This window comes from Macaca nemestrina, chromosome Y, assembly GCF_043159975.1.
Source record: "Macaca nemestrina isolate mMacNem1 chromosome Y, mMacNem.hap1, whole genome shotgun sequence".
In the NCBI taxonomy this organism is placed as follows: Eukaryota; Metazoa; Chordata; class Mammalia; order Primates; family Cercopithecidae; genus Macaca; species Macaca nemestrina.
The window spans coordinates 181,665-207,540 of NC_092146.1; the positions used below are offsets into that span (position 1 = coordinate 181,665).

A 25,876-nucleotide genomic window follows, 5' to 3' on the forward strand; every position below is an offset into this window, starting at 1 on the left:
ACGGTGGACTGGGGGCGTTGCTGGGATCTGAGCACGCAGGTCCTTCCGTGGATTCACCCAGCAGCTATTCGCCCCGTGCGTGCGTTCCAGGTGCGGGTCACGGCCACTCACGCCTCTGGGACGTGAGCCTCCCCGAGGACTCAGCGGGCGAGAAGGTGTAGGTGTCTCACCTGGCTGGCGGGTCACCGGGCGGCTCGGCCCGTCCGTCATCTGTGCAGTCCCACGGCGACGGCGAAGGCCGCAGGGTGGAGAGGACCGGGGTGGAGGGGACCGGGGTGGAGGGGACCGGGGTGGAGGGGACCGGGGTGGAGGGGACCCGGGTGGAGGGGACCCGGGTGGAGGGGACCCGGGTGGAGGGGACCGGGGTGGAGGGGACCGGGGTGGAGGGGACCCGGGTGGAGGGGACCGGGGTGGAGGGGACCCGGGTGGAGGGACCCGGGTGGAGAGGACCCGGGTGGAGGGGACCCGGGTGGAGGGGACCCGGGTGGAGGGGACCCGGGTGGAGAGGACCCGGGTGGAGGGGACCCGGGTGGAGGGGACCAGGGTGGAGAGAACATCCCCCAGGAAGGATCAGTGCTCTGCTGGGCGGCCTCAGACCCCACTCCCATGTGCCATCCGGATGAGATGGCAGACGTGGCTGGGACTGGGGGCCACCCGGGGCTCCTTCCTGTTCAACTTTGTCATGTGTGGGGAGGGGTCGGGGGATGTGGGGACAGGAGGGGACGCTCCTCAGTGGTCCGGGGACCTGAGATGTCTGGGGAAGGGTCGGGGGACGTGGGGACAGGAGGGGACGCTCCTCAGTGGTCCGGGGACCTGGGATGTCTGGGGAGGGGCTGGGGGGACGTGGGGACAGGAGGGGACGCTCCTCAGTGGTCCGGGGACCTGGGATGTCTGGGGAGGGGTCGGGGGACGTAGGGACAGGAGGGGACGCCCCTCAGTGGTCCGGGGACCTGGGGTGTGAGGACGGCATCTCTGACGGGAGGGGAGGGACTGTGACCGGAGGGGAGGAGGATGACCGGGAGGGGAGGAGGATGACCAGGAAGGGAGGAGGATGACCGGGAGGGGAGGAAGATGACCGCAGCCGGAGTTGGTGGAACCGTTCATGACACAGAGGATGTGACTGTTCACCTTTGGGTCTGGCCTATCTTGGGAGACACCAGCTTCCTCGAGTCTTCTGAACCAAAAAGTATGTGAGACAGGCCTCAGGACATTTCGAAAGTGTGTTTTGCTGGCTGGGTGCGGTGGCTCACACCCGTCATCCCAGCACTTTGGGAGGCCGAGGCGGGCGGATCACGAGGTCAGGAGTTCTAGACCAGCCTGGCTAACACGGTGAAACCCCGTCTCTACTAAAAATACAAAAATGAGCCGGGCGTGGTGGCAGGTGCCTGTCATCCCAGCTACTCAAGATGCTGAGACTGGAGAATCGCTTGAACCCGGGAGGCGGACGTTGTAGTGAGCCGAGATCTCGCCACTGCACTCCAGCCTAGGTGACAGAGCGAGACTCCGTCTCAAAAAAAAAAAGAAAAACAAAGAAAGATAAAAGAAAAGAAAATTAGCTGGGCCTGGTGGCAGGTGCCTGTCATCCCAGCTACTCAGGAGGCTGAGGCAGGAGAGTCGCTTCAACCCGGGAGGCGGAGGTTGCTGTGAGCTGAGATCCCGCCACTGCGCTCCAGCCTGGGCTGCAGACTCAGACTCCATCTCAAAAAACAAAAAACAAAACAAAAAAGAAAAAAGAAAATTAGCTGGGCCTGGTGGCAGGTGCCTGTCGTCCCAGCTACTCGGGAGGCTGAGGCAGGAGAATGGCATGAACCCGGGAGGCGGAGGTTGCAGCGAGCCGAGATTGCACCACTGCCCTCCAGCCTGGTGACAGAGCGAGACTCCGTCCTAAAAAAAAAACAAAAAAAGTGTTTTTTGTTGAGGTTGGGAACGAGCCTGTGACCCAGCCTGAGGAGGTCCTGACGCCCTGGGCCTCAGGTGGTCGAGGACAGCTTGGTTTTATGCCTTTTAAGGAGACGGCAGACCTGAATCAGAACGTGTAAGAGGAACCTGGGCTCTGTCAAGCGTGTCCGTGAGAACAGACCACCAAACAGGCTTCGTGGGAGCCATAAAAGCTGTTTATTCACTTGGGTGCCGGTGGGCTGAGTCCGAAAAGAGAGTCAGCAAAAAGGGGGAGATGGGGAAGGGGTGGGTTGATAGGACTCGGGGAGGTCATGGAAAACGACAGCCAAAGGTTCGGATCTGAAGGGGCGGCTGGCCCCTCCGCACCTGTGGGGGTTTCTGTGTGTCAGGTGCTGAGAAAAGAAATAAGACACAGAGACAAAGTATAGAGAAAGGGGACCGGCGCTGAGGGACTCCAGGCAGGCACCGGTCTCTGAGTTGCCTCAGTATTTATTGATCATTATCTCTTTACCATCTCGGAGAGGGGAGAGGGGGAAGTGGCGGGACAATAGGGTAACAGTGGGGAGAGGGTCAGCAGGAAAACATGTGAACAAAGATCTCTGTGTCATCAATAAGTTTAAAGAAAGGTGCTGTGCCTGGGCCTTGCACGGATACAAACATCTATACAAACATCTCGTATGCAAACATCTGGAATGCAAACATGAAACGGCAGCATTGCCACAAGCACACACAACTCACCTCCAGCCCTAAGGTGGTTTTCTCCTATCTCAGTAAATAGAACTTACAGTCGGGTTTTACACCCAGACATTCCATTGCCCAGGGACCAGCAGGAGACCGAGGCCTTCCTGTGTCTCAACTGCCAAGAGGCCGTCCTCTTTTATTAATCCTCCCCAGCACAGACCCTTTATGGGTGTCAGTCTCTCCCTTCCCACGAGGCCATATCTCAGACTATCCCATGGGGAGAAACCTTGGACAATACCTGGCTTTCCCGGGCAGAGGTCCCTGCGGCCGGCCTTCCGCAGTGTTTGTGTCCCTGGGTACTCGAGATTAGAGAACGGTGATGACTTTTACCAAGCAGACTGCCTTCAAGCCCTTCTTTAACAAAGCACATCCTGCATAGCCCTAAATCCATTAAACCCTGAGTCAACACAGCACACATTCCTGCAAGCACAGGGTTGGGGCTATAGGGTTACAGATTAACAGCATCTCAAGGCAGAAGAATTTCTGTGAGGACAGAACAAAATGGAGTCTCTTATGTCTGTAGAGACGGTAACAGTCTGATCCCTCTTTCTTTTCCCCACGGTCATTTATTGTTAGCAGAGGAAGGGGTTACAAGGTGCACGGTGGACAGCTCCTAAGACTCATTGTCGAGAAGACGAACGGCACACGGTCGATGGATCAGCTAAGGTAGGGCAGGGACGAGTCACAATAGGAAAACGTGGTAATTTCAGTTACTCAGTGAAGGCAGGCACTGGCTGTTTTACTTCTGTGTCGTTCTTTGCTTTGACTGCTCCTGACTTCTCGGCTCCTGCAGGCCTCCGGGACGTGTACATGCAGGTCACGGGGGTGATAATGACTGAGGTTCGGCTCAGAGGCCTGACGGGTTACATATGTGAAGGCAGGACAGCTCGACGGGCGGCGAGGCGGACTTCCAGGTCATAACTAGATTTTAAAATTTTTCTGACTGGCAATTGGTTGAAAGAGCTCTTATTAGGCCGGGTGCCGTGGCTCAAGCCTGTCATCCCAGCACTTTGGGAGGCCGAGGCGGGCGGATCAGCTGAACTAGGGAGTTCGAGACCAGCCTGACCAACGCGGTGAGACCCATTCGCGACTAAAAATGTGAAAAATTAGCTGGGAACGGTGGCAGGGGCCTGTAATCCCACCGGTTCTGGAGGCTGAGGCAGGAGAATCACTTGAATCCAGGAGGCGGAGGCTGCAGTGAGCTGAGATCGTGCCACTGCATTCCAGCCTGGGCAACAGAGCAAGACCCTGTCGCTCCACACACACACACACACACACGCACACACACAGAGGAGTTATTCGTAGAAAGGAATATCTGCATTAAAATAAGAGGGTGTGGGCCGGGCGCGGTGGCTCAAGCCTGTAATCCCAGCACTTTGGGAGGCCGAGATGGGTGGATCACGAGGTCAGGAGATCGAGACCATCCTGGCTAACACGGTGAAACCCCGTCTCTACTAAAAAAATACAAAAAACTAGCCGGGCGATGTGGTGGGCACCTGTAGTCCCAGCTACTTGGGAGGCTGAGGCAGAAGAATGGCGTAAACCCCGGAGGCAGAGCTTGCAGTGAGCTGAGATCCGGCCACTGCACTCCAGCCTGGGCGACAGAGCCAGACTCCGTCTCAAAAAAAAAAAAAAAAAAAAAAAAGAGGGTGTGGAGATGAAGATTTTTTGTGTTTGGATGGGAGTCTGGCTCTATCCCCCAGGCTGGAGTGCAGTGGCACCATCTCGGCTCGCTGCAACCTCCGCCTCCCGGGTTCAAGGGATTCTTCTGCCTCAGCCTCCCGAGTGACTGGGATGACAGGCACCTGCCACACTCCTGGTTAACTTTTGTGTTTTTAGCAGAGACGGGGTTTCACCATGTTGGCCAGGCTGGTCTCGAACTCCTGACCTCAGGTGATCCACCTGCCTCAGCCTCCCAAAGTGTTTGGGATGACAGGCCTGAGCCGCTGGGCCCCACCCAGACCTGCATTTTAACCTCCCCTCCACCCTGCGGCCCTGGGACCCTGGACATCCGGAGGTTCACAGCAGCCCTCCTGGGCTGCTCCAGGCAGATCACTGCACGGCTGCAGAGAAGGGGCCAGCACCCTCCTGGGGACCCAGAGCCACAGCACAGGTGTGGTTGCTACTCTTGAAGAAAGAGCCTGAGGCTGAGCTGATAAAGAATGGGTTCCTCCTCCTGGGCCCTGCAGGCTCTGGGGACCCTCCCTCCCTCTCTCCCTCCCTCCCTCCCTCCCTCCCGCCCGCCCAGTCCTGGCAGCCGGGAAGGCCTGAGCTTATCAAGTTAGCTGGGTCTCGGAGGAAGGGATTTTGGGAAGATGTAAATAAAAACAAAACCTGCAGCCAACTGGGAATCTCTGCCTGAGTGTGGACGAGAAGGCAGCACGGGCAGCCGCCAGGAGCTGCAGACCCAGAGGATCTCGTCCTTTCTTGCGGCTCAGGGAGAGACCAGGCCTTTCATTCTGGGCTCAAGATCAACAATTCGAATTCCGAAGTTCCCCTGCGCTTGGGGCCCAAGGTGGGTCTGCAGCTTCAGCTGAAGTTTGTCTCCTTTTCCCCAGGAGGCCTGGGCGTCTTCCCTTCCTCTGGGTCCCGTTTCTTTTATCTTTTCTTTTTTCTTTTTTTTGAGGCAGAGTCTCACTCTGTCACCCAGGCTGGAGTGCAGGGGTGTGATCTCGGCTCACCACAGCACCCGCCTCCCGGGTGCAAACGATTCTGAAGCCTCAGCCTCCTGAGTAGCTGGGATTACAGGCGTTCGCCACCACGGCCGGCTACTTTTTGTACTATTAGTAGAGATGGGGTTTCACCATGTTGGCCAGGCTGGTCTCGAACTCCTGACCTCGTGATCCGCCTGCTTCAGCCTCCCAAAGTGCTGGGATGACAGGTGTGAGCCACCGCGCCTGGCCCCTCCAGGTCTTATTTCTAAGAGGAGGCCCCTGGTCCACCAGGGAACATTGCAGAGACGTGAAACTCTCAACCGGCTGATTTAGCCCTGAAAAATCTTACATACATTGCCAGGCGTGGTGGTGCATACCTGTCATCCCAGCTACTCCGGAGGCTGAGGCAGGAAAATTGCTTGAACCTGGGAGGTGGAGGTTGCAGTGAGCTGAGATTGCGGCACTGCACTCCAGCCAGGGTAACAAGAGTGAAATTCTGTCTTAAAAAAAAATCGTACATACAGCTGGGCGCAGTGGCTAACGCCTGTAATCCCAGCACTCTGGGAGGCTGAGGCGGGCGGATCACCTGAGGTCAGGAGTTCAAGACCAGCCTGGCCAACATGGTGAAACCCTGTCTCTACTAAAAATAGAAAAATTAGACAGGTGTGGTGATAGGCGCCTGTAATCCCAGCTACTCAGGAGGCTGAGGCAGGAGAATTGCTTGAACTTGGGAGGTGGAGGCTGCAGTGAGCCGAGATTGCGCCATTGCACTCCAGCCTGGGTAATAAGAGTGAAACTCTGTATTTAAAAAAAAAAGAAAAAACCCAAAAAGTTATATACAGTTCAGAGGCAGAGAAAGAATTTACAGGCTTTCTAAAATGCCCTTACGAAAAGAGTCTCTTCCCTTATTTTCAGCATTATATATTTATATTTTATATATTTATATATCATATATTTATATAATATATCATATATGTATATATCATATTTACATAATATATAAAATTTTATGTAATATATTAAATATTATATATATTAATATATACAATTATATATTAGATAAATATGTAATAAATATATATTATATATATATATATATATTTTTTTTTTTTTTTTTGAGACGGAGTCTCACGCTGTTGCCCAGGCTGGAGTGCAGTGGCGCGATCTCGGCTCACTGCAAGCTCCGCCTCCTGGGTTCACGCCATTCTCCTGCCTCAGCCTCCTGAGTAGCTAGGACTACAGGCGCCAGCCACCACGCCCGGCTAATTTTTTGTATTTTTAGTAGAGACGGGGTTTCACTGTGGTCTCGATCTCCTGACCTTGTGATCCGCCCGTCTCGGCCTCCCAAAGTGCTGGGATTACAGGCTTGAGCCACCGCGCCCGGCCTATATATTATATATTTATGTAATATATATTTATATAAGAATATATTTATATATTTATATAATATTATATTCATATATTTATATAATTAAATTATATAATATATATAAATTGTATGATTTATATATTATATAAATTATAATATATATTATATTTTATATAATATGTATTATATGTACATATACTTATATTATATTTTATATGTAATAAATATATATTTATATTATATTTTATATGTAATAAATATATATTTATATTATATTTTATATATATATTATATTTTATTTTATTTTATTTTATTTTTATTTATTTATTTTTTTTTTTTGATACGGAGTCTCGCTCTGCCGCCCAGGCTGGAGTGCAGTGGCCGGATCTCAGCTCACTGCAAGCTCCGCCTCCCGGGTTTACGCCATTCTCCTGCCTCAGCCTCCCGAGTAGCTGGGACTACAGGCGCCCGCCACCTCGCCCGGCTAGTTTTTTGTATTTTTTAGTAGAGACTCGGTTTCACCATGTTAGCCATTATATATATATATAATATTATATATTAATATATATTAATATTAATATATATGTAATATATAATATATTATATATATTTTATATATAAAATATATATTTATATTATATTATATATATATTAAATATATATTTTATATATAAAATATATATTTATATTATTTTATATATAATAAATATATATTTATATTATTTTATATATAATAAATATATATTTATATTATATTTTATATGTAATAAATATATATTTATATTATATTTTATATGTAATAAATATATATTTATATTTTATATGTAATAAATATATATTTATATTATATTTTATATGTAATAAATATATATTTATATTATATTTTATATGTAATAAATATATATTTATATTTTATATGTAATAAATATATATTTATATTATATTTTATATGTAATAAATATATATTTATATTATATTTTACATATAAAATATATATTTATATTATATTTTACATATATATATTTACATATATATTTATATATGTATATATGTATTTACATATATATTTATATATGTAAATATATATGTATACATATATACATATATTTATATATTTACATATATATTTACATATATACATATATTTTACGTTTATATATTTATATTATATTTTACATATAAAATAAATATATATTTATATTATATATTTATATATCCGCTTTTTGGGGGGCAGAGTCTTGCTGTGTCGCCCAGGCTGCAGTGCAGTGGTGATAGGCTCTGGTGGTGCAGGAACACCAGGTTCTTCCTCTCCAGTGGAATTAAATAAGGCCACACGGACACACGTGCAGTGGTTTTTAAGGAGCGCAGCGTTTAATAGGCAAGAAGGGAAGGGAGGGCCGGGCAGGTGGCTCAGGCCTGGGATCCCGGCACCGCGGAGGCGGCGGGGAGCCCAGATCGCGCCATTTCACTGCAGTCTGGGCAACCAGAGCGAAATTCCGTCTCAAAAAAAAAAAAAAAAAAAAGGCGACAAGGGGGAAAGGAAAAGGAAGTATCTCCCCGGACGGAGGCCGAGGGACCGGGGCCTCCAAAGCGGAGGGAGGAGGGAGGAGACCAGCCCGGGTAACGCGGCGCCTGGAGGAGGCGTGGCTGATTTGCATAGCGCTCAGCGGATTGGTCTGACCAGGCCTGTCATTCACGTAGCCCGCGAAAAACGTGGCCCGCCCAGCCCAGCCCCGTCATATGCAAATACAGGCGCCATGATGTTCTACGCGCCTGGCGGTGTGTGGGGGCGGCCGGGATGGCGGAACGTGTGGGGGCGGCCGGGATGGCGGAACGTGTGGGGGCGGCCGGGATGGTGGGAACGTGTGGGGGCGGCCGGGATGGCGGGAACGTGTGGGGGCGGCCGGGATGGAGGGAACGTGTGGGGGCGGCCGGGAGGGCGGGAACGTGTGGGGGCGGCCGGGAGGGCGGGAACGTGTGGGGGCGGCCGGGAGGGCGGGAACGTGTGGGGGCGGCCATGATGGCGGAACGTGTGGGGGCGGCCGGGAGGGCGGGAACGTGTGGGGGCGGCCATGATGGCGGAACGTGTGGGGGCGGCCGGGATGTCAGGAATGTGGGGGGGCGGCCGGGATGGCGGGAACGTGTGGGGGCGGCCGGGATGGCGGTGTGTGGGGGCGGCCATGATGGCGGAACGTGTGGGGGCGGCCGGGATGTCAGGAATGTGGGGGGGCGGCCGGGATGGCGGGAACGTGTGGGGGCGGCCGGGATGTCAGGAATGTGGGGGGGCGGCCGGGATGGCGGGAACGTGTGGGGGCGGCCGGGATGTCAGGAATGTGGGGGGGCGGCCGGGATGTCAGGAATGTGGGGGGGCCGCCGGGATGGCGGGAACGTGTGGGGGCGGCCATGATAGCGGAACGTGTCGGGGCGGCCGGGATGGCGGGAACGTGTGGGGGCGGCCATGATGGCGGAACGTGTGTGGGCGGCCGGGAGGGCGGGAACGTGTGGGGGCGGCCATGATAGCGGAACGTGTGTGGGCGGCCGGGAGGGCGGGAACGTGTGGGGGCGGCCATGATAGCGGAACGTGTCGGGGCGGCCGGGAGGGCGGGAACGTGTGGGGGCGGCCATGATGGCGGAACGTGTGGGGGCGGCCGGGATGTCAGGCACAGGTGGGGGCGGCCGGGATGGCGAGAACGTGTGGGGGCGGCCAGGATGTCAGGCACAGGTGGGGGCGGCCGGGATGGCGGAAACGTGTGGGGGCGCCGGGAGGGCGGGAATGTGTGGGGGCAGCCATGATGGCGGTGTGTGGGAGCGGCCGGGATGTCAGGAATGTGTGGGGGCGACGGCAAGACGGCAACGGTGGGAATCGAATCGGCCTGTTGACAGCGCCCAGCTTTAACGGCTCGCATTTGCATATTAAGGGTTGCCCAGCGGGGTCTGAGAGCCGGGGCTTTCACGCTAGACAAGAAACGTTTTTTGGAGCTGCAAAAACACTTTCCAAGGACCCCTTTTCCTCTCTTTCCCTCCTTTTTAAATTTTTTTTGGAGATGGGGGAGTTTCACTCTTGTTGCCCAGGCCGGAGGGCAGTGACCCCATCTCTGTGCACTGCAACCTCCGCCTCCCGAGTTCAAGCGATTCTCCTGCTTCAGCCTCCCAATTAGCTGGGGTCACAGGCATGTGGCACCACGCCTGGCTAATTTTTTGTATTTTTAGTAGAGACGGGGTTTCATCATGTTGGTCAGGCTGGTCTTGAACTCCCAACCTCAGGTGATCCACCGGCCCCGTTCTCCAAAAGTGCTGGGAGTACAGGCGTCAGCCATCGCCCCCAGCCCCCTTTTCCTCTCCATCTGTCTAAAATAATGTCTTAATAACTCTTACCACAGTGGTGATATCTCCGCCCACTGCAACCTCCGCCTCCCGGGTTCAAGTGATTCTCCTGCCTCAGCCTCCCAAGTAGCTGGGATAACAGGTGCATGCCAGCACGCCTGGTTGATTTTTGTATTTTTAGTAGACACGGGGTTTCACCATGTTGGCCAGTGTGGTCTTGAACTCCTGACCTCAGGTGGTCCACGCACCTCGGCCTCCCAAAGTGCTGGGATTACAGGAGAGGGCCACCGCGCCCGGCCGGCCCCACAGTAATTTAATATGCAGCCCAGAATGGGGCTTTTTTCCCACCTAATGTGCAAGATTCTCAAGCTCCGTTTTCCAAGTTCACCTGCATTACAGATGCAGTTTTTTCTGTTCTGTGTGTGTGCACAGAAGGCCCAGGAGTTAATTTACTCGGTTAAGGATTAAAGTTATGAAGCAGGCCGGGCACGGACGCGCTCACACCTAGAATCCCAGCACTTTGAAAGGCTGAGATGGGAGGATCTCTTGAGTCCGGGAGTTCCAGACCAGACTGGGCAACATAGCAAGACCCCATCTTTCTTCCCTCCCTTTCTTCCCTTCCTTTCCTTCCCTTCCCCTTCCTTCCTTCCTTCCTTCCTTCCTTCCTTCCTTCCTTCCTTCCTTCCTTCCTTCCTTCCTTCCCTCCCTCCCTTCCCTCCCTTCCTTCCCTTCCTTGCCTTCCTTCCCTTCCTTCCCTTCCTTCCCTTCCTTCCTTTCCTTCTTTCTTTCTTGACAGGGTCTCACTCAGTTGCCCAGGCTGGAGTGCAGTGGTGCAATCTCCGCTCACTGTAACCTCCACCTCCCAGAGGCTCAAGTGATTCTACTGCCTCAGCCTCCCGAGTAGCTGGGACTACAGGCTATGTCACTACTGCCCAGCTAATTTTTTTTGTATTTTTAGTAGAGACGGGGTTTCAGCATGTTGGCCAAGCTAGTCTTGAACTCCTGACCTCAAATGTTCCACGCAACTCAGCCTCCCAAAGTGCTGGGATTATAGGCGTGGGTCACCCAGCATGACCTATTTATTTATTTCTTGAGACAGCCTCACTCTGTCACCGAGGCTGGAGTGCAGTGGTGCCGTCTCGGCTCACCGCAACCTTTGCCTCCCGAGCTCAAGTGATTCTCCTGTGTCAGTCTCCTGAGCAGCTGGGATTATAGGCGTCTGCCCTCACGCCTGGCTAATTTTTGTATTTTTAGTAGAGTTGGGGTTTCGCCGTGTTGACCAGGCTGGTCTTGAACTCCTGACCTCAGGAGATCCGCCCACCTTGGCCTCCCAAAGTGCTGGGATTACAGGTGTGAGCCACGGTGCCCGGTCTGTTCTTGATTTGTTTTTTTGTTGTTGGGTTTTTTTTTTTTTTTTTTTTTTTGCCGGCATGTGATTGAGTTTATTGTAGAGAATGGTAACAGGAAATGGGATTGTATAAAGAAAAGAGCTGTCCCATCCACGGGCCTCAGCAGCCCTGCCACGGATCTGCCTGATTCTTTCCCCTCAAGAAGATCTTGTCGCTTCTCATAATATGGCTGATGCGTTTAATGTCCTCCGTGAGCCCATCCATAGTGAGGATTCCGTTTAGGGTCCTGTATGCGCTTTCCATGTTCCCTTCCGGTACCATCAGAGTCCTGGGAAGGAACCTCAGATTTTTTTTGAGATGGGGTCTCGCTCTATCGCCCAGGCTGGAGTGCAAAGGCACAATCTCGGCTCACCGCAACCTCTGCCTCCGGGTTCAAGCGATTCTCCTGCCTCAGCCTCCCGAGTAGCTGGGATGACAGGCGCCCGCCACCACGCCCGGCTAATTTTTGTGATTTTAGTAGAGACGGGGTTTCACCGTGCTGGCCAGCTGGTCTTGAACTCATGAACTCTCGTGATCCACCCACCTTGGCCTCCCAAAGTGCTGGGATCACAGGCATGAGCCACCACGCCCACCATGCCCAGCTATTTTTTTTTAATGAGGTTTAGCTTCAGATCTCATATTTTTCTTTTTCCATTATTATTATTATTATTATTATTTTTGAGACGGAGTCTCGCTCTGTCACCCAGGCTGGAATGCAGTGGTACGATCTTGGCTCACTGCAACCTCCGCGTCCCGCGTTCAAGTGATTCTCCTGCCTCAGCCTCCTGAGTAGCTGGGATTACAGGCGCCCGCCACCATGCCTGGCTAATTTTTGTATTTTTAGTAGAGATGGGGTTTCACCATCTTATCCAGGCTGGTCTTGAACTCCTGACCTCGTGATCCACCCGCCTCGGCCTCCCAAAGTGCTGGGATGACAGGCGTGAGCCACCGCGTCCGGCCTAAGATCCCCTATTTTTCAGGACATTCCTCTGAGCTGTCAGGGCTTGTGCCCTCAGCGAGTCAGACTTAGACTTGAGCGTGATGTATCCAGGCGTTCATTCCAGTATCTTTCACTGCTGAGCGGGTTCGAGAAGAACAGGGTTAGGGCTCTTCCCAGCTTGGCTTAGTGAAGGAGAGAGATGACAGTTTTCACTAACACCAGATTTCCTGGGTGAGATAAAGGTGCTTTTATTTCCTGGGGCTGCCGTTCTGGTACTTGGGTTAATTTTTGTTGGAAGTGAGCTAGAGAGGTTACATGCTTACCCAGTTGAGAGGTTTTTCTGTCTGAAAACAAATCTCTGAGCACATTTGATACGTTTTATCCTCTCCCAAGTGAAAAGCTTTGGTGAAGGATTTTACGAAACTCTGGCCGGGCACGGTGGCTCTCGCCTGTCATCCCAGCACTTTGGGAGGCCGAGGCGGGCGGATCACGAGGTCAGCAGATGGAGACCATCCTGGCTAACATGATGAGACCTCATCTCTACTAAAAAACAAACAAAAAAACAAAAAAACCAAAAGATTAGCCAGGCATGGTGGCGGGCGCATGTACTCCCAACTACTCGGGAGGCTGAGGTAGGAGAATCGCTTAAACCCAGGGGGTGGAGGTTGCAGTGAGCCGAGATCGCACCACTGCACTCCAGCCTGGGTGACAGAGTGAGACTCCATCTCAACAAACAAAAACAAAAAACAAAACCTTCATTGGCTGCAGCCTGGCAAATAGAGTTTGCCATCCTGACTGGAGCCCAACAGCTGACAAGCGTACCCTTGAGAAGGGGCTTTCTCTATTTCTGTAGTGGAATACTGAGGTTTAGTTTCTTTTATGGAGTCCTCCTGGATTAGAAGGGCTGGAAGTGTGTTACTGTCTTGAGGCTTCCTTGCCTTTGATTTGGCCGCCTGATCAGCTAATCTCTTTCCTTTGGGCTACTTTGTCTGTTCCCTTTTGATGTTACAATACATCCCTGCTGTCTCTCCTGGAAGAAAAACTGAGAATAATGATCTGCTAATTTCCTGGTGAGGTTATCTATCTGTCTGTCTATCTATGTGTCTGTCTGTCTATCTATCCATCTATCTATCTATCTATCTATCTATCTGTTATCTACCTATCTCCATCATCTATCTATCTGTTATCTACCTATCTCCATCATCTATCTATCTATCCATCCATCTATCTATCTATCTATCCATCTATCTATCTGTTATCTACCTATCTCCATCATCTATCTATCTATCTATCCATCTATCCATCTATCTATCTATCTGTTATCTACCTATCTCCATCATCTATCTATCTTCTCTATCATCTCTATCTATATATATCTATGTGTCTATATATATCTCTCTATCATCTCTCTCTATATCTATATCTATCTCTCTATATCTATAGCTATCTCTCTATCTCTATCTGTCTGTCTGTCTATATTTTTGAGACAGAGTTTCACTCTTCTTGCCCAGGCTGCAGTGCAGTGGTGCAATCTCAGCTCACTGCCACCTCCATCTCCTGGGTTCAAGCAATTCTCCTGCCTCAGCCTGCTGAGTAGCTGGGATGACAGGCGCCCGCCACCACGCCCAGGTAACTTTTGTATTTTTACTAGACATGGGGTTTCATCCCATTGGTCAGGCTGGTCTTGAACTCCCGACCTCAGGTGATCCTCCCGCCTCGGCCTCCCAAAGTGCTGGGATGACAGGCGTGAGCCACCGCGCCCTACCTTCCTGGTGATATTTTATAGGAGATCCATTCGTGGTAAGAAGATGCTTTTCCTTCTGAATGGCAGCATGAGCATGGATAATCAGGAAAGCGTCCAAGGAATCAGCATCCACGTTAGCTATGTTTCCCTGGCGTAATTTAAGTGCTTTTATAAGAGCTGTCAGCTAATTGAGCTCTTGAGTCTCCGGAGAGTGACTTTGCTTATCTTGCTTTACTGGCTGTTTGCTGGCTAAGAGCTGTCCCTAGAGGGCAGTCGTCCTGGCACATTGTGTGCAGTGGAAACAGTTATTTCCTAGGCTTAACTTGGAGGCTTTTCATGACAGTAGAGCTGGCATGACAGTGGCTTGGAAACGTATGTAAATAGGCCCTCCTAACTACCACTCAGATTGAGAAAATGATTGGATTAGAGTTTTTCCTGAGATGCCCCTTATAGGAAGTGGGGAGGCCTGGAAGAGGGAGGAGAGAGGACAAAGGAGGGAGGCCGGCTCTAGTGTTTAGAAGGAGGTCTGTTTTCCTTCCATTTCCGGAATCGCCCGGGGCCGTGTGCTGTGATGGCATTTGGAGCCACTGGAGCAGGGGGTTTGCACCCACTGACCTCCCACTCTGGGAGCAGTTCTGTCCCCACTGCTTTTCACCACAGGCTGGGCAGGAGCGAGGTGACTCTGTCTTGCTGCCCGGCCATTCCTTTTTTTTTTTTTTTTTTTTGAGATGGAGCCTCGCTCTGTCGCCCAGGCTGGAGTGCAGTGGCGCAATCTCAGCTCACTGCAAGCTCCGCCTCCCGGGTTCCCACCATTCTGCTGCCTCAGCCTCCTGAGTAGCTGGGACTACAGGCGCCGCCACCTTGCCCGGCTAGTTTTTTTGTAGCTTTTAGTAGAGACGGGGTTTCACCGTGTTAGCCAGGATGGTCTTGATCTCTTGACCTCATGATCCGCCCGTCTTGGCCTCCCAAAGTGCTGGGATTACAGGCTTGAGCCACCGCGCCCAGCCATTCCTTTTTTTAAAATGTCCTGGCCTGCCACACTTTTAGCAACTACAGGATGCACCTGGGGAGATCTTGGAGTTTGCAAGCCTGCCAAGCTGTTGCTAGAGGCTTTGTCCTTCTCCTGAGGTTTCTCTTTTTCTTTTGTGCCTCCTCCTGGTGCCTATTATTATTATTGTTATTAATTTTTTTGAGACGGAGTCTTGCTCTGTCAGTAGGCTGGAGTGCAGTGGCATGATCTCGGCTCACTGCCACCTCCACGTCCTGGGTTTAAGCGATTCTCCTGCCTCAGCCTCCTGAATAGCTGGGATTACAGGCGTGTGCAACCACGCCTGGCTAATTTTTGTATTTTTACTAGAGACGGGGGTTTCACCATGTCGGTGAGGCTGGTCTCGAACTTGTGACCTCGTGATCCACCCGCCTCGGCCTCCCAAAGTGCTGCCCGGCCACGAAGAGGATTTCTGTTCCCACTAGGGGACACTGTTGCCTTAGAAATACCGTGCACTGGCCGGGCGCGGTGGCTCACGCCTGTCATCCCAGCACTTTGGGAGGCTGAGGTGGGTGGATCACCTGAGGTCGGGAGTTCGAGACCAGCCTGACGAACATGGAGAAACCCCGTCTCTACTAAAAATACAAAAATTAGCCGGGCGTGGTGGCAGGTGCCTGTCATCCCAGCTACTCGAGAGTCTGAGGCAGAAGAATCGCTTGAACCCGGGAGGCGGAGGTTGCGGTGAGCTGAGATCGCGCCACTGCACTCCAGCCTGGGCAAAAAGAGTGAAACAACGTCTCAAAGAAAAAAAAGCCATGCACCTGCTAGAGAATTAGTACCAAGTAACTTTACTTAGGGGGAAAGGAGAGAACCGTATTCCTGGAAGCCTGAGCTGTATCCCTGGTCGACAGCATTTCCTGGTGTGGCCCAACAGGATTCCTTCCCTAGGCTGTAAAAATTCCCGTGCATTCGACAGAGAGACCGCGGATAGAGAAGGAAGGGAAGAAGGAAAGCTTTGCGGTAGGATAGCTGGACGACAACCCTGAGATTAAAGGACAGATCTGAGGGTGACATTCGTCCCATCCTCACCGCTCTCGTGAATGAATTCCCGGCCAATGCACCAAACTGCTACGGCTCCGGTGACTGGAGGGACACCCGGGTCCTTGGTCTCGCGCCAGTTTAGATGACATGGCGTGGACACACGTGGAGTGGTTTTAAGGAACGGAGAATTTATTAGGCAACAAAGAAGGAAGGGAGAAGGCCGGGCACGGTGGCTCACGCCTGTCATCCCAGCACTTTGGGAGGCCGAGGCAGGTGGATCACGAGGTTCCTCAGCCTCCCGAGTAGCTGGGACTACAGGTCCCCGCCAGTACGCCTGGCTAATTTTTGTATCTTTAGTAGAGAGGGGGTTTCACCATGTTGGCCAGGCCGGTCTTGAACTCCAGAGCTCGCGATCCACCCGCCTCGGCCTCCCAAAGTGCTGGGATGACAGGCGTGAGCCACCGCTCCCGGGCCCTCTATCCCCTTTCTCAGGAAGTCTGATCTCCACCCCACACTCTCCACCACCCCAGCCCCTCCCAGGGGAAGCCATGACCCCTGTGTAAGCAGCACAACTTTAACCATAAAAAATCTCTCTCTCCTCTTCTTCTTCCTCAGGTTGCCCAGGGTTCACCTCCGATGGGCGGGCAGGTGAGCACTTCCAGCAGCTTCTCCAACCTGCGCTGCAGAAATGCGAACGAGGACTGGATGTCGGCACTGTGTCCCCAGCTCTGGGATGTGCCTCTCCACCACCTCTCCATCCCAGGTGAGGGTGGGGTGGGGTGGGGCGGGGGCTGTTACCTCTGCGTTCCCCAGTGGAGATGTTGGCTGTAGGAGCAATCCTGGGTGTGGGGAAATCCTGCAAATCACACTGACGTGCATACACATATGTACATAGGCACGGACATGCGCAGACATGGACACACAGAGGCATGCACACATGTACACACGTATGCACAGACATCTATGCACACATGCACACGTGCACATATGCACACATACACACATATGCACACATACACACATTCACACATACGCACACACATATGCACACATACACACATTCACACATACGCACACACATATGCACACATACACACAGACACACACACACGTGCATACTGTGTTGGTCTGTTCTCACCCTGCAAAGAAAGACATGTCTGAGACTGGGCAATTTATAAAAGAAAGAGGTTTAATGGACTCACCATTCTACCTGGCTGGGGAGGCCTCACAGTCACGGCAGAAGGTGGATGAGGAGCAAAGTCACGGGTTACCTGGTGGCAGACGAGAGCGTATGCCGGGGAGCTCCCCTTTCTGAAACCATCAGATCTCAAGAGACTTCCTGTCATCGGAACAGCACGGGAAAGACCCACCCCAAGATTCAGTGACGTCCCACCAGGTCCCTCCCATGACACCTGGGAATTGTGGGAGCTACAGTTCAAGATGAGATTTGGGTGTGGACACTGCCAAACCATATCACATACACAGATGCACACAGACACATAGGCACACGTGCATGCACACACACGCATGCACACATGTACACACACACGGAAACATACACATGCATGCACACACAAATACATATGCACTCAGGCACGTACACTCACATTCATGCACATGCATGCACACACAAATACATACACATGCACTCAGGCACGCACACTTACACACATTCATGCACATACATGCACACACACATGCAGATACCCACACATGCACATGGAAACACAGATGCATGCACACACATACACACATAAATGCACACACATGCATACACATATAAACACATACATGCACACATGTATGCACACATGCACGTACCCACACATATGCACATGGAAGCACACATACACATTGAGGCCCATGCAGGCACATGTATACATGCACATAAGTACACACATGTACACACACATGTATACATGGACAGAGGCTCACACATACTCATGCACACATGTCTACATGGATGTAGGCTCACACATATGCATGCAGATGTGTCACAATACTTATGCATATTCATGAACACACACATGCACAGATGCACCTACACATGCACACACGTGTATATCCATATGTAATGTTGCACATATGCACACACAGGTATCCATACACATACATGCATATGCGTCCACAAACATGTACATACATGCACATAGACACATATGCATACACGTATGTATAGACGCTTGCCCCTATGCACACGCACAGGTATATGTGCATGTACACATATACCTACACATGGACACATGTAGATAAGGCACATACACATGCACAATGTATACACATTTGTACTTATGCACACATATATGCACATGCACATATACAGACGTGTGTACACATGAGGCTATGTGTATATGTGTACATGTGTGCATATGAGTACATATACATGTATATCTTTGTATATGTATATACAGCTATGTGTATATGTGTATATGTACGTGTATGTATATATGTGTATATGTATATGTATGTGTATATATATGCGTATATGTGTATATGCGTATATATATGTGTATGTGCATATGTGTATATATGTGAATGTGTATATGTGTATATATATGTATGTTGTATGTGCATGTGTATATATACATGTATACGTGTATATGTGTATATATATGTATGTGCATATGCGTATATGTGTGTGTGTATATATGTGTATGTATATATGTGCATGTGTATATATACATGTATATATGTATATACATATATACATATACATTTTCAGTTTTATATATACAGATATATACATATCTGTATATACACAATATTTATGTTGATATTTAAATGTTATATTCATAAATGTATTTGTATACATTTAAATATACGTATCTTAACAACAACTACGTGTCATAGGCAGCAAATGCAAACGTCAGCCATCAGTCAGACTCCACAAAGATCTGTGTTTGTTGCGGCTCCCATGACAAGTGACCACACGTTAGGAGACGGCAAACAACAGAAATTTACTTTCTCCCAGTTCTAGGTATAGAAATCTGAAACAAGATATGGGCAGGACCACACTTCCTCCTGAGGCTCGAGGGGAGGGTCCTTCCTCCCTCTCTCAGCTCCTAGGGGCTCCAGGCATCCCTGGGCTTGTGGCCACATCACTCCAGTCTCTGCCTCCGTCTCCACGTGGCCTCCTCTGGGTCTGTGTCTCCTAAGGACACCTGTCATTGCATTTAGGGCCCACCACAAAGCCAAGATGATTTCATTTTGAGAGCCTTCACTCGATTGCATGTGTAAAGACCCTATTTCCAAACAGGTTCTTGGGGGGGTTAGGACTTGAACAGCTCTTTTGGTGATCACCACTCAAGTCATTTAAATTGTGTTCAGTTCCTTCTGGAGGCTCTAGGGGAGGATCCTTCCTGCCTCTCCTAGCTCTTGGGGGCTCCAGGCATCCCTGGGCTTGTGGCCGTATCACTCCAGTCTCTGCCTCCGTCTCCACGTGGCCTCCTCCTCTGTGTCTGTGTCTCCTCCTCTGTCTCTTACATGGACACTTGTCACTGGATTTGGGGCCTGCCCTACTCCAGGATGATCTCATTTCAACCTCACAATATCTGCAGAGACCCGGTTTCCACACAGATCCCGTTCCCAGGTTCCAGGGGACATGAGTTTTGGGGGACGGCGTCCACCCCTCCCGCCATGCCTGTGCCCGTGCTGTGGGCGGGCGGCCGAGCACCTCACAGCAAGTGGCAGGGACGGGCCCGATGGTGACATGTCCGCGTGCGCTTTGCTCTCAGGGAGCCACGACACCATGACCTACTGCCTGAACAAGAAGTCCCCCATTTCGCACGAGGAGTCCCGGCTGCTGCAGCTGCTGAACAAGGCCTTCCCCTGCATCACGCGCCCCGTGGTGCTAAAATGGTCCGTCACCCAGGTAGGGTCTGAGTGGTGCCCTGTGGGCTCAGGAGGCAGATGGTGACTGTGGCTTTGCAGCAAAACGCAGCCCCTATCCCAGCCAGGGAGACAGGATGAAAACCAAAACCTGCTGCCCACCCAGAGCCCCCTTCCCAAAGGCAGAGGAGAGGGGAACACTGTTTTTATTTGCTTATTTTATTTTAGTTTTCTTGAGACGGAGTCTCGCTCTGTCGCCCAGGCTGGAGTGCGGTGGCACAATCTCGGCTCACTGCAAGCTCCGCCTCCCGGGTTCAAGCGATTCTCCTGCCTCAGCCTCCCGAGTATCTGGGACTACAGGCGCCGCCACCGCGCCCGGCTAATTTTTTGTGTTTTTAGTAGAGACGGGGTTTCACCATATTGGCCAGGATGGTGTCCATCTCCTGACCTCGTGATCCACCCGCCTTGGCCTCCCAAAGTGCTGGGATGACAGGCTTGAGCCACCGTGTGCCCGGCCTGTCTCCTTCTTTCTGCCCCAACTGCAGCCCCTTCTGGTGACAGCTGGAAAGAGGGTGACTGGGGACCTGCAGGGACGTGGGTGAGACCCGTGTCAGGGCGGGGGCAGGTGCCCTTCCCCAGGACAGAGTCTCGCAGGCTCTGCTGAAAGAGGCCAGGTCCCCGGAGATCAGGTTTTCCCAATGCAGGTCCCCGTGGCTGCAGAGCTCCCAGCACCAACAAACAGCTGTTGTTTCAACGTCCACGTCCCCCTGGACAGCAGGACGTGTGGGTGGACAATCCCACAGCCCGTTCCTGAGCCCCCAGACGCGGCGCTCAGCCAGGCCGACCTGACGGCAGCCTCTGTCCACAGGCGCTGGACGTCACGGAGCAGCTGGACGCCGGGGTGCGGTACCTGGACCTGCGGATCGCTCACATGCTGGAGGGCTCGGAGAAGAACCTGCACTTCGTCCACATGGTGTACACGACGGCCCTGGTGGAGGTGCGGCCGGGCTGAGGGGGATGCAACGGGGAGAGCCGAAGGTGGCCAAGCTCCCGTGGGGACGAAACAGCCACATGCAGATCTGGACAGGAGATGCTCGGCCTTTAATGGGATGGGGACGTCACCTGCAGACCCAGACAGGAGACGCTGACCCCTGGGAGTCCGTGACGGGGATTTCTTTGTTGCTTTTTTTTTTTTTTTGAGATGGAGTCTTGCTCTGTCACCAAGGCTGGAGTGCAGTGGCACGATCTTGGCTCACTGCAACCTCCGCCTCCCGGGTTCAAGCAATTCTCCTGCCTCGGCCTCCCGAGTAGCTGGGATTACAGGCGTGTGCCACTGTGCCCCGCTAATTTTTCTATTTTTAGTCGAGATGGGGTTTCACTGTGTTGGCCAGGCTGGTCTCGAACTCCTGACCTCAGGTGATCCGCCCGCCTCTGCCTCCACCTCCCAAAGTGCCAGGATGACAGGTGCCCTTCAGCCACCGTGCCCGGCCTTCCCCGTGTTAGAGTCATGCAGGACTCAGTCCGGCCCCCCGCCCTCCCCAGGACACACTCACGGAAATCTCGGAGTGGCTGGAGCGGCACCCGCGTGAGGTGGTCATCCTGGCCTGCAGGAACTTCGAGGGGCTGAGCGAGGACCTGCACGAGTACCTGGTCGCCTGCATCAAGAATATTTTCGGGGACATGCTGTGTCCTCGTGGGGTGAGGAGGGGGAAGGACGTCCCCACGTCTGTCCCGGGGCAGGGGGATCGTGACCCTCAGACTCCGTCTGCCACGCCCTGGGTGTGGGTGCTGCGATGATTCCTGTAGCAGGCGAAGCTGCTGAACGGGGCTCCCGGCTCTCCCGCAGTGCGGAAGGGACCCTGGTGAGAACTGCTTCCCGTGACGGGTTTGGAAATGTGTGCAGTGCCAGCCGGGCGCGGTGGCTCATACCTGTAATCCCAGCACTTTGGGAGGCCGAGACGGGCGGATCATGAGATCAGGAGATCGAGACCATCCTGGCTAACATGGTGAAACCCCGTCTCTACTAAAAAATACAAAAAACTAGCTGGGCGAGGTGGCAGGTGCCTGTCGTCCCAGCTACTCGGGAGGCTGAGGTGGGAGAATGGCTTGAACCCGGGAGGTGGAGGTTGCAGTGAGCTGAGATTGCACCATTGCACTCCAGCCTGGGCGACAGAGGGAGACTGTCTCAAAAAAAAAAAAAGTATATATATACGCACACACACACACATAGACGCAGCATCTTCCTGGCTCCATGGAGCCCCCACCCCCGGTCAGCGTCCGTGTGGTTTCCCCAGGGCTGCCGGCACACAGGAGCCCAGGCAGCAGCCTCAGAATGGCAGAGACACGTGCCTGCCCCGTTCTGTACGCGGGGCCCCCCGTGTGCACATCTGTTCCTGGCTACAAATGTTCCTTTTAAAACATTTGTAAAATAAAAGAAAAATTTTTTTTGATACTGAGTCTCGCTCTGTCTCTCAGGCTGGAGTGCAGTGGCGCGATCTCAGCTCACTGCAGCCTCCGCCTCCCGGGTTTGAACGATTCTCCTCCCTCAGCCTCCTGAGTCGCTGGGATGACAGGCGTACACCACCACGCCTGGCTAGTTTTTGTATCTTTAGTAGAGACGGAGTTCCACCACATCAGCCAGGCTGGTCTCAAACTCCTGACTTCAGCTGATCCACCCGCCTCGGCCTCCCAAAGTGCTGGGATGACAGGCCTGAGCCACCGCGCCCGGCCAGAATTTCATTTTCGGTTTATACTCACATGTCGGGCCGTCCTCCCTCTCCGGCGTCCACACTTCTCGGCCTTCCTCTCTCGCGGGTGCCCCCCGTATCCCCGGCTCTCCTCTCTCCCCTGCACCCTTAACTCTGGTCCCTTGCAGGAGTTGCCGACGCTGCGGCAGCTGTGGTCCCGAGGACAGCAGGTCATCGTCTCCTACGAGGACGAGAGCTCCCTGGGCCGGCACTGCGAGCTGTGGCCAGGAATCCCCTACTGGTGGGGAAACACGGCGAAGACCGAGGCCCTCATCCGCTACCTGGAGACCATGAAGAGCTGCGGCCGCCCAGGTACCAGGGCGCGCCTGCTGGGAGTGGATTCCACACAGCCTCCTGGACGCCCTGCCGGAGGCCGGGTCCACGTGGACTGAAAACAATTTAAAAGGAATCCAGGAACTGGGCGTGGTTAAGCCTGCACCTGTAATCCCGGCACTTTGGGAGGCAGAGACGGGCGGATCACAAGGTCAGGAGATCGAGACCATCCTGGCGAACACGGTGAAACCGCGTCTCTACTAAAAATACAAAAAATGAGCCGGGCATGGTGGCGGCACCTGTAGTCCCAGCTACTCGGAGGCTGAGGCGGGAGAATGGCAGGAACCCGGGAGGCGGAGGTTGCAGTGAGCCGAGATCGCACCACTCTACTCCAGCCTGGGCCACAGAGCGAGACTCCGTCTCAAAAAAAAAAAAAAGCACCCAGGGAGAAAGCAGTCCACATACATTGGTGGGAGGAGGGATCAATAAGGTGTGGTCCATCCACACTGTGGAATATTATGCAGCCATGAAAAGGAACGAGGCTCTGATGGGCATGAACCTTGAGGACATCACGCTCAGTGAGAGAAGCCAGACACAAAAGGCCACATAGTGTGTGAATCCTTTTACACGAAATGCCCAGAACAGGCCAATGCAGAGACAGAAAGAGGATGAGTGGTTGCCGGGGGCTGGGGAGGGGAAATGAGGACGGACTGCTTCACGGAAACAGGGTCTCCCTTTTGGGGTGATGAGAATGTTCTGAAACTAGGGAGAGGTCGGAGTTGCACAATGTGAACGCACTCTTTATTTTTTTAGTTAATTCTTTTATAGAGAAGGGGCCTCACTGTGTTGCCCAGGCTGGTCTCAAACTCCTCGTGTCAGCTGGGCGTGGTGGCCCACACCTGTGATCCCAGCACTTTGGGAGGCCAAGGTGGGTGGATCACGAGGTCAGGAGATCGAGACCATCCTGGCTAACATGGTGAAACCCCGTCTCTACGAAAAATTAGCCGGGCGTGGTGGCGGTGCCTGTAGTCCCAACTACTCGGGAGGCTGAGGCAGGAGAATGGCAGGAACCCGGGAGGCGGAGCTTGCAGTGAGCCGAGATCGCGCCCCTGCGCTCCAGCCCGGGTGATAGAGCAAGACTCTGTCTTGGAAAAAAAAAAGGTAACTTTCTAGTATGTGAATTTCACAATTTTTGTAAGAGAGCCACCGAGGGGCTGTGAGGTGCAGGCAGCACTGGCAGGAGCCCGAGGGTTGGAGGAAGGAAGGTCCTCCCTGAGGGGATGGTGGCAGGTGCGGCCGTCTCGGTCCTGCTGCATCCCACGGGGTCAACGTAAAACCCAGCTCACCGGCCGGGCAAAGAAGCAGCTTTTGTCAACTTGGTCTCTCGCCCTCACAGGTGAACCAGATTAGACTTCAGGAATGTCTCTTTTTTTTTTTTTTTTTTTTTTTTTTTTTTTTTTTTTTTTGAGACGGAGTCTCGCTCTGTCGCCCAGGCTGGAGTGCAGTGGCGCGATCTCGGCTCACTGCAAGCTCCGCCTCCCGGGTTCACACCATTCTCCTGCCTCAGCCTCCCGAGTAGCTGGGACTACAGGCGCCCACAACCGCGCCCGGCTAATTTTTTTGTATTTTTAGTAGAGACGGGGTTTCACCGTGGTCTCGATCTCCTGACCTTGTGATCCGCCCGCCTCGGCCTCCCAAAGTGCTGGGATTACAGGCGTGAGCCACCGCGCCCGGCCGAGTGTCTCTTTTTTTTAAACGGAGTCTTGCTCTTGTCGCCCAGGCTGGAGTGGAGTGACGCGATCTCGGCTCACTGCAACCTCCGCCTCCCGGGTTCAAGCGGTTCTCCTGCTTCAGCCTCCCACCACGCCCAGCTAATTTTTTTATTTTTAAATTTTGAGTAGAGACGGGGTTTCTCCATGTTGGTCAGGCTGATCTCAAACTCCCTACCTCAGGTGATCCGCCTGCCTCAGCCTCCCAGAGTGTTGGGATTACAGGTGTGAGCCACCACACCTGGCCTTTTTTTTTTTTTTTGAGACAGAGTCTTGCTCTGTCACCCAGGCTGGAGTGCAGTGGCGCGATCTCGGCTCATTTTAACCTCCGCCTCCCAGGTTCAAGTGATTCTCCTGCCTCAGTCTCCCGAGCTGGGATTACAGGGGCACACCACCACGCCTGGCTAATTTTTTGGTGTGTTTTTACTGGAGAAAGGGTTTCAGCCGGTTGGTCAGGCTGGTCTTGAACTCCTGACCTTACATGATGATCCCCTGGCCTCAACCTCCCAAAGCGCTGGGGTGACAGGCGTGAGCCACCGTGCCCAGCGTAGAAATAACCGTTAAAAACCACTCAGAGAACTTGGCCATGTTTATGGCCAAACGTCTGTTGACTCTGCTGTCTCTGGCTGAGGAGTCAGTCCAGCTGGTCAACACCGGGGCACTGGAACGGACGTCTGGGGCAGCTTCTGCAAACACAGCTTGCAGACCGCATCCCTCTGCCCCCAGAGATTGTGGCTCAGCAGATCTCCGTGGAGACCGAACATGTGCATTTGTAATTATTGCAGAGGCTCCACTTAGAGAATCACTGGTCAATGTCAGCCCTCTCCGTAAGCCTCATAACAGACGGCACAGACTTAGTGCCTCAGACAACAGCATTCTTTGTGTATCACATGGGATAAGAACGTGGACATCTTTGGGGCCATTATTCTGTCTCCCACGTGGGGTTAGGATGTGGATACCTTTGGGGCCATTATTCTGTCTCCCACGTGGGATTAGGACGTGGACATCTTTGGGGCCATTATTCTGTCTCCCACGTGGAATTAGGACGTGGATACCTTTGGGGCCATTATTCTGTCTCCCACGTGGGATTAGGACGTGGACACGTGGGAGTAGGACGTGGACATCTTTGGGTCCATTATTCCGTCTCCCACGTGGGATTAGGACGTGGACA

General features: G+C 52.4%; 1 protein-coding gene across 8 annotated transcripts in view; it reads left to right on the forward strand.

Moving 5' to 3' along the window:
- Positions 1–25,876, forward strand: part of LOC105478250 (phosphatidylinositol specific phospholipase C X domain containing 1) — a 43,456-nt gene that overhangs the window by 547 nt on the left and 17,033 nt on the right. For 2 of the 8 annotated variants that reach the window (XM_071089392.1, XM_071089393.1), the window contains exons 1-6: positions 9,317–9,385; positions 16,704–16,851; positions 19,823–19,959; positions 20,785–20,913; positions 21,459–21,614; positions 22,792–22,975. In XM_071089392.1, coding sequence (XP_070945493.1) covers positions 9,317–9,385; positions 16,704–16,851; positions 19,823–19,959; positions 20,785–20,913; positions 21,459–21,614; positions 22,792–22,975 — 823 coding nt within the window. Of the gene's footprint in view, positions 1–1,880; positions 3,307–4,922; positions 5,156–8,418; positions 8,443–9,265; positions 9,386–13,681; positions 13,945–16,703; positions 16,852–19,822; positions 19,960–20,784; positions 20,914–21,458; positions 21,615–22,791; positions 22,976–25,876 lie in introns of those variants that run through there. The other 6 variants (XM_071089395.1, XM_071089397.1, XM_071089399.1 and 3 more) reach the window with 6 other exon arrangements.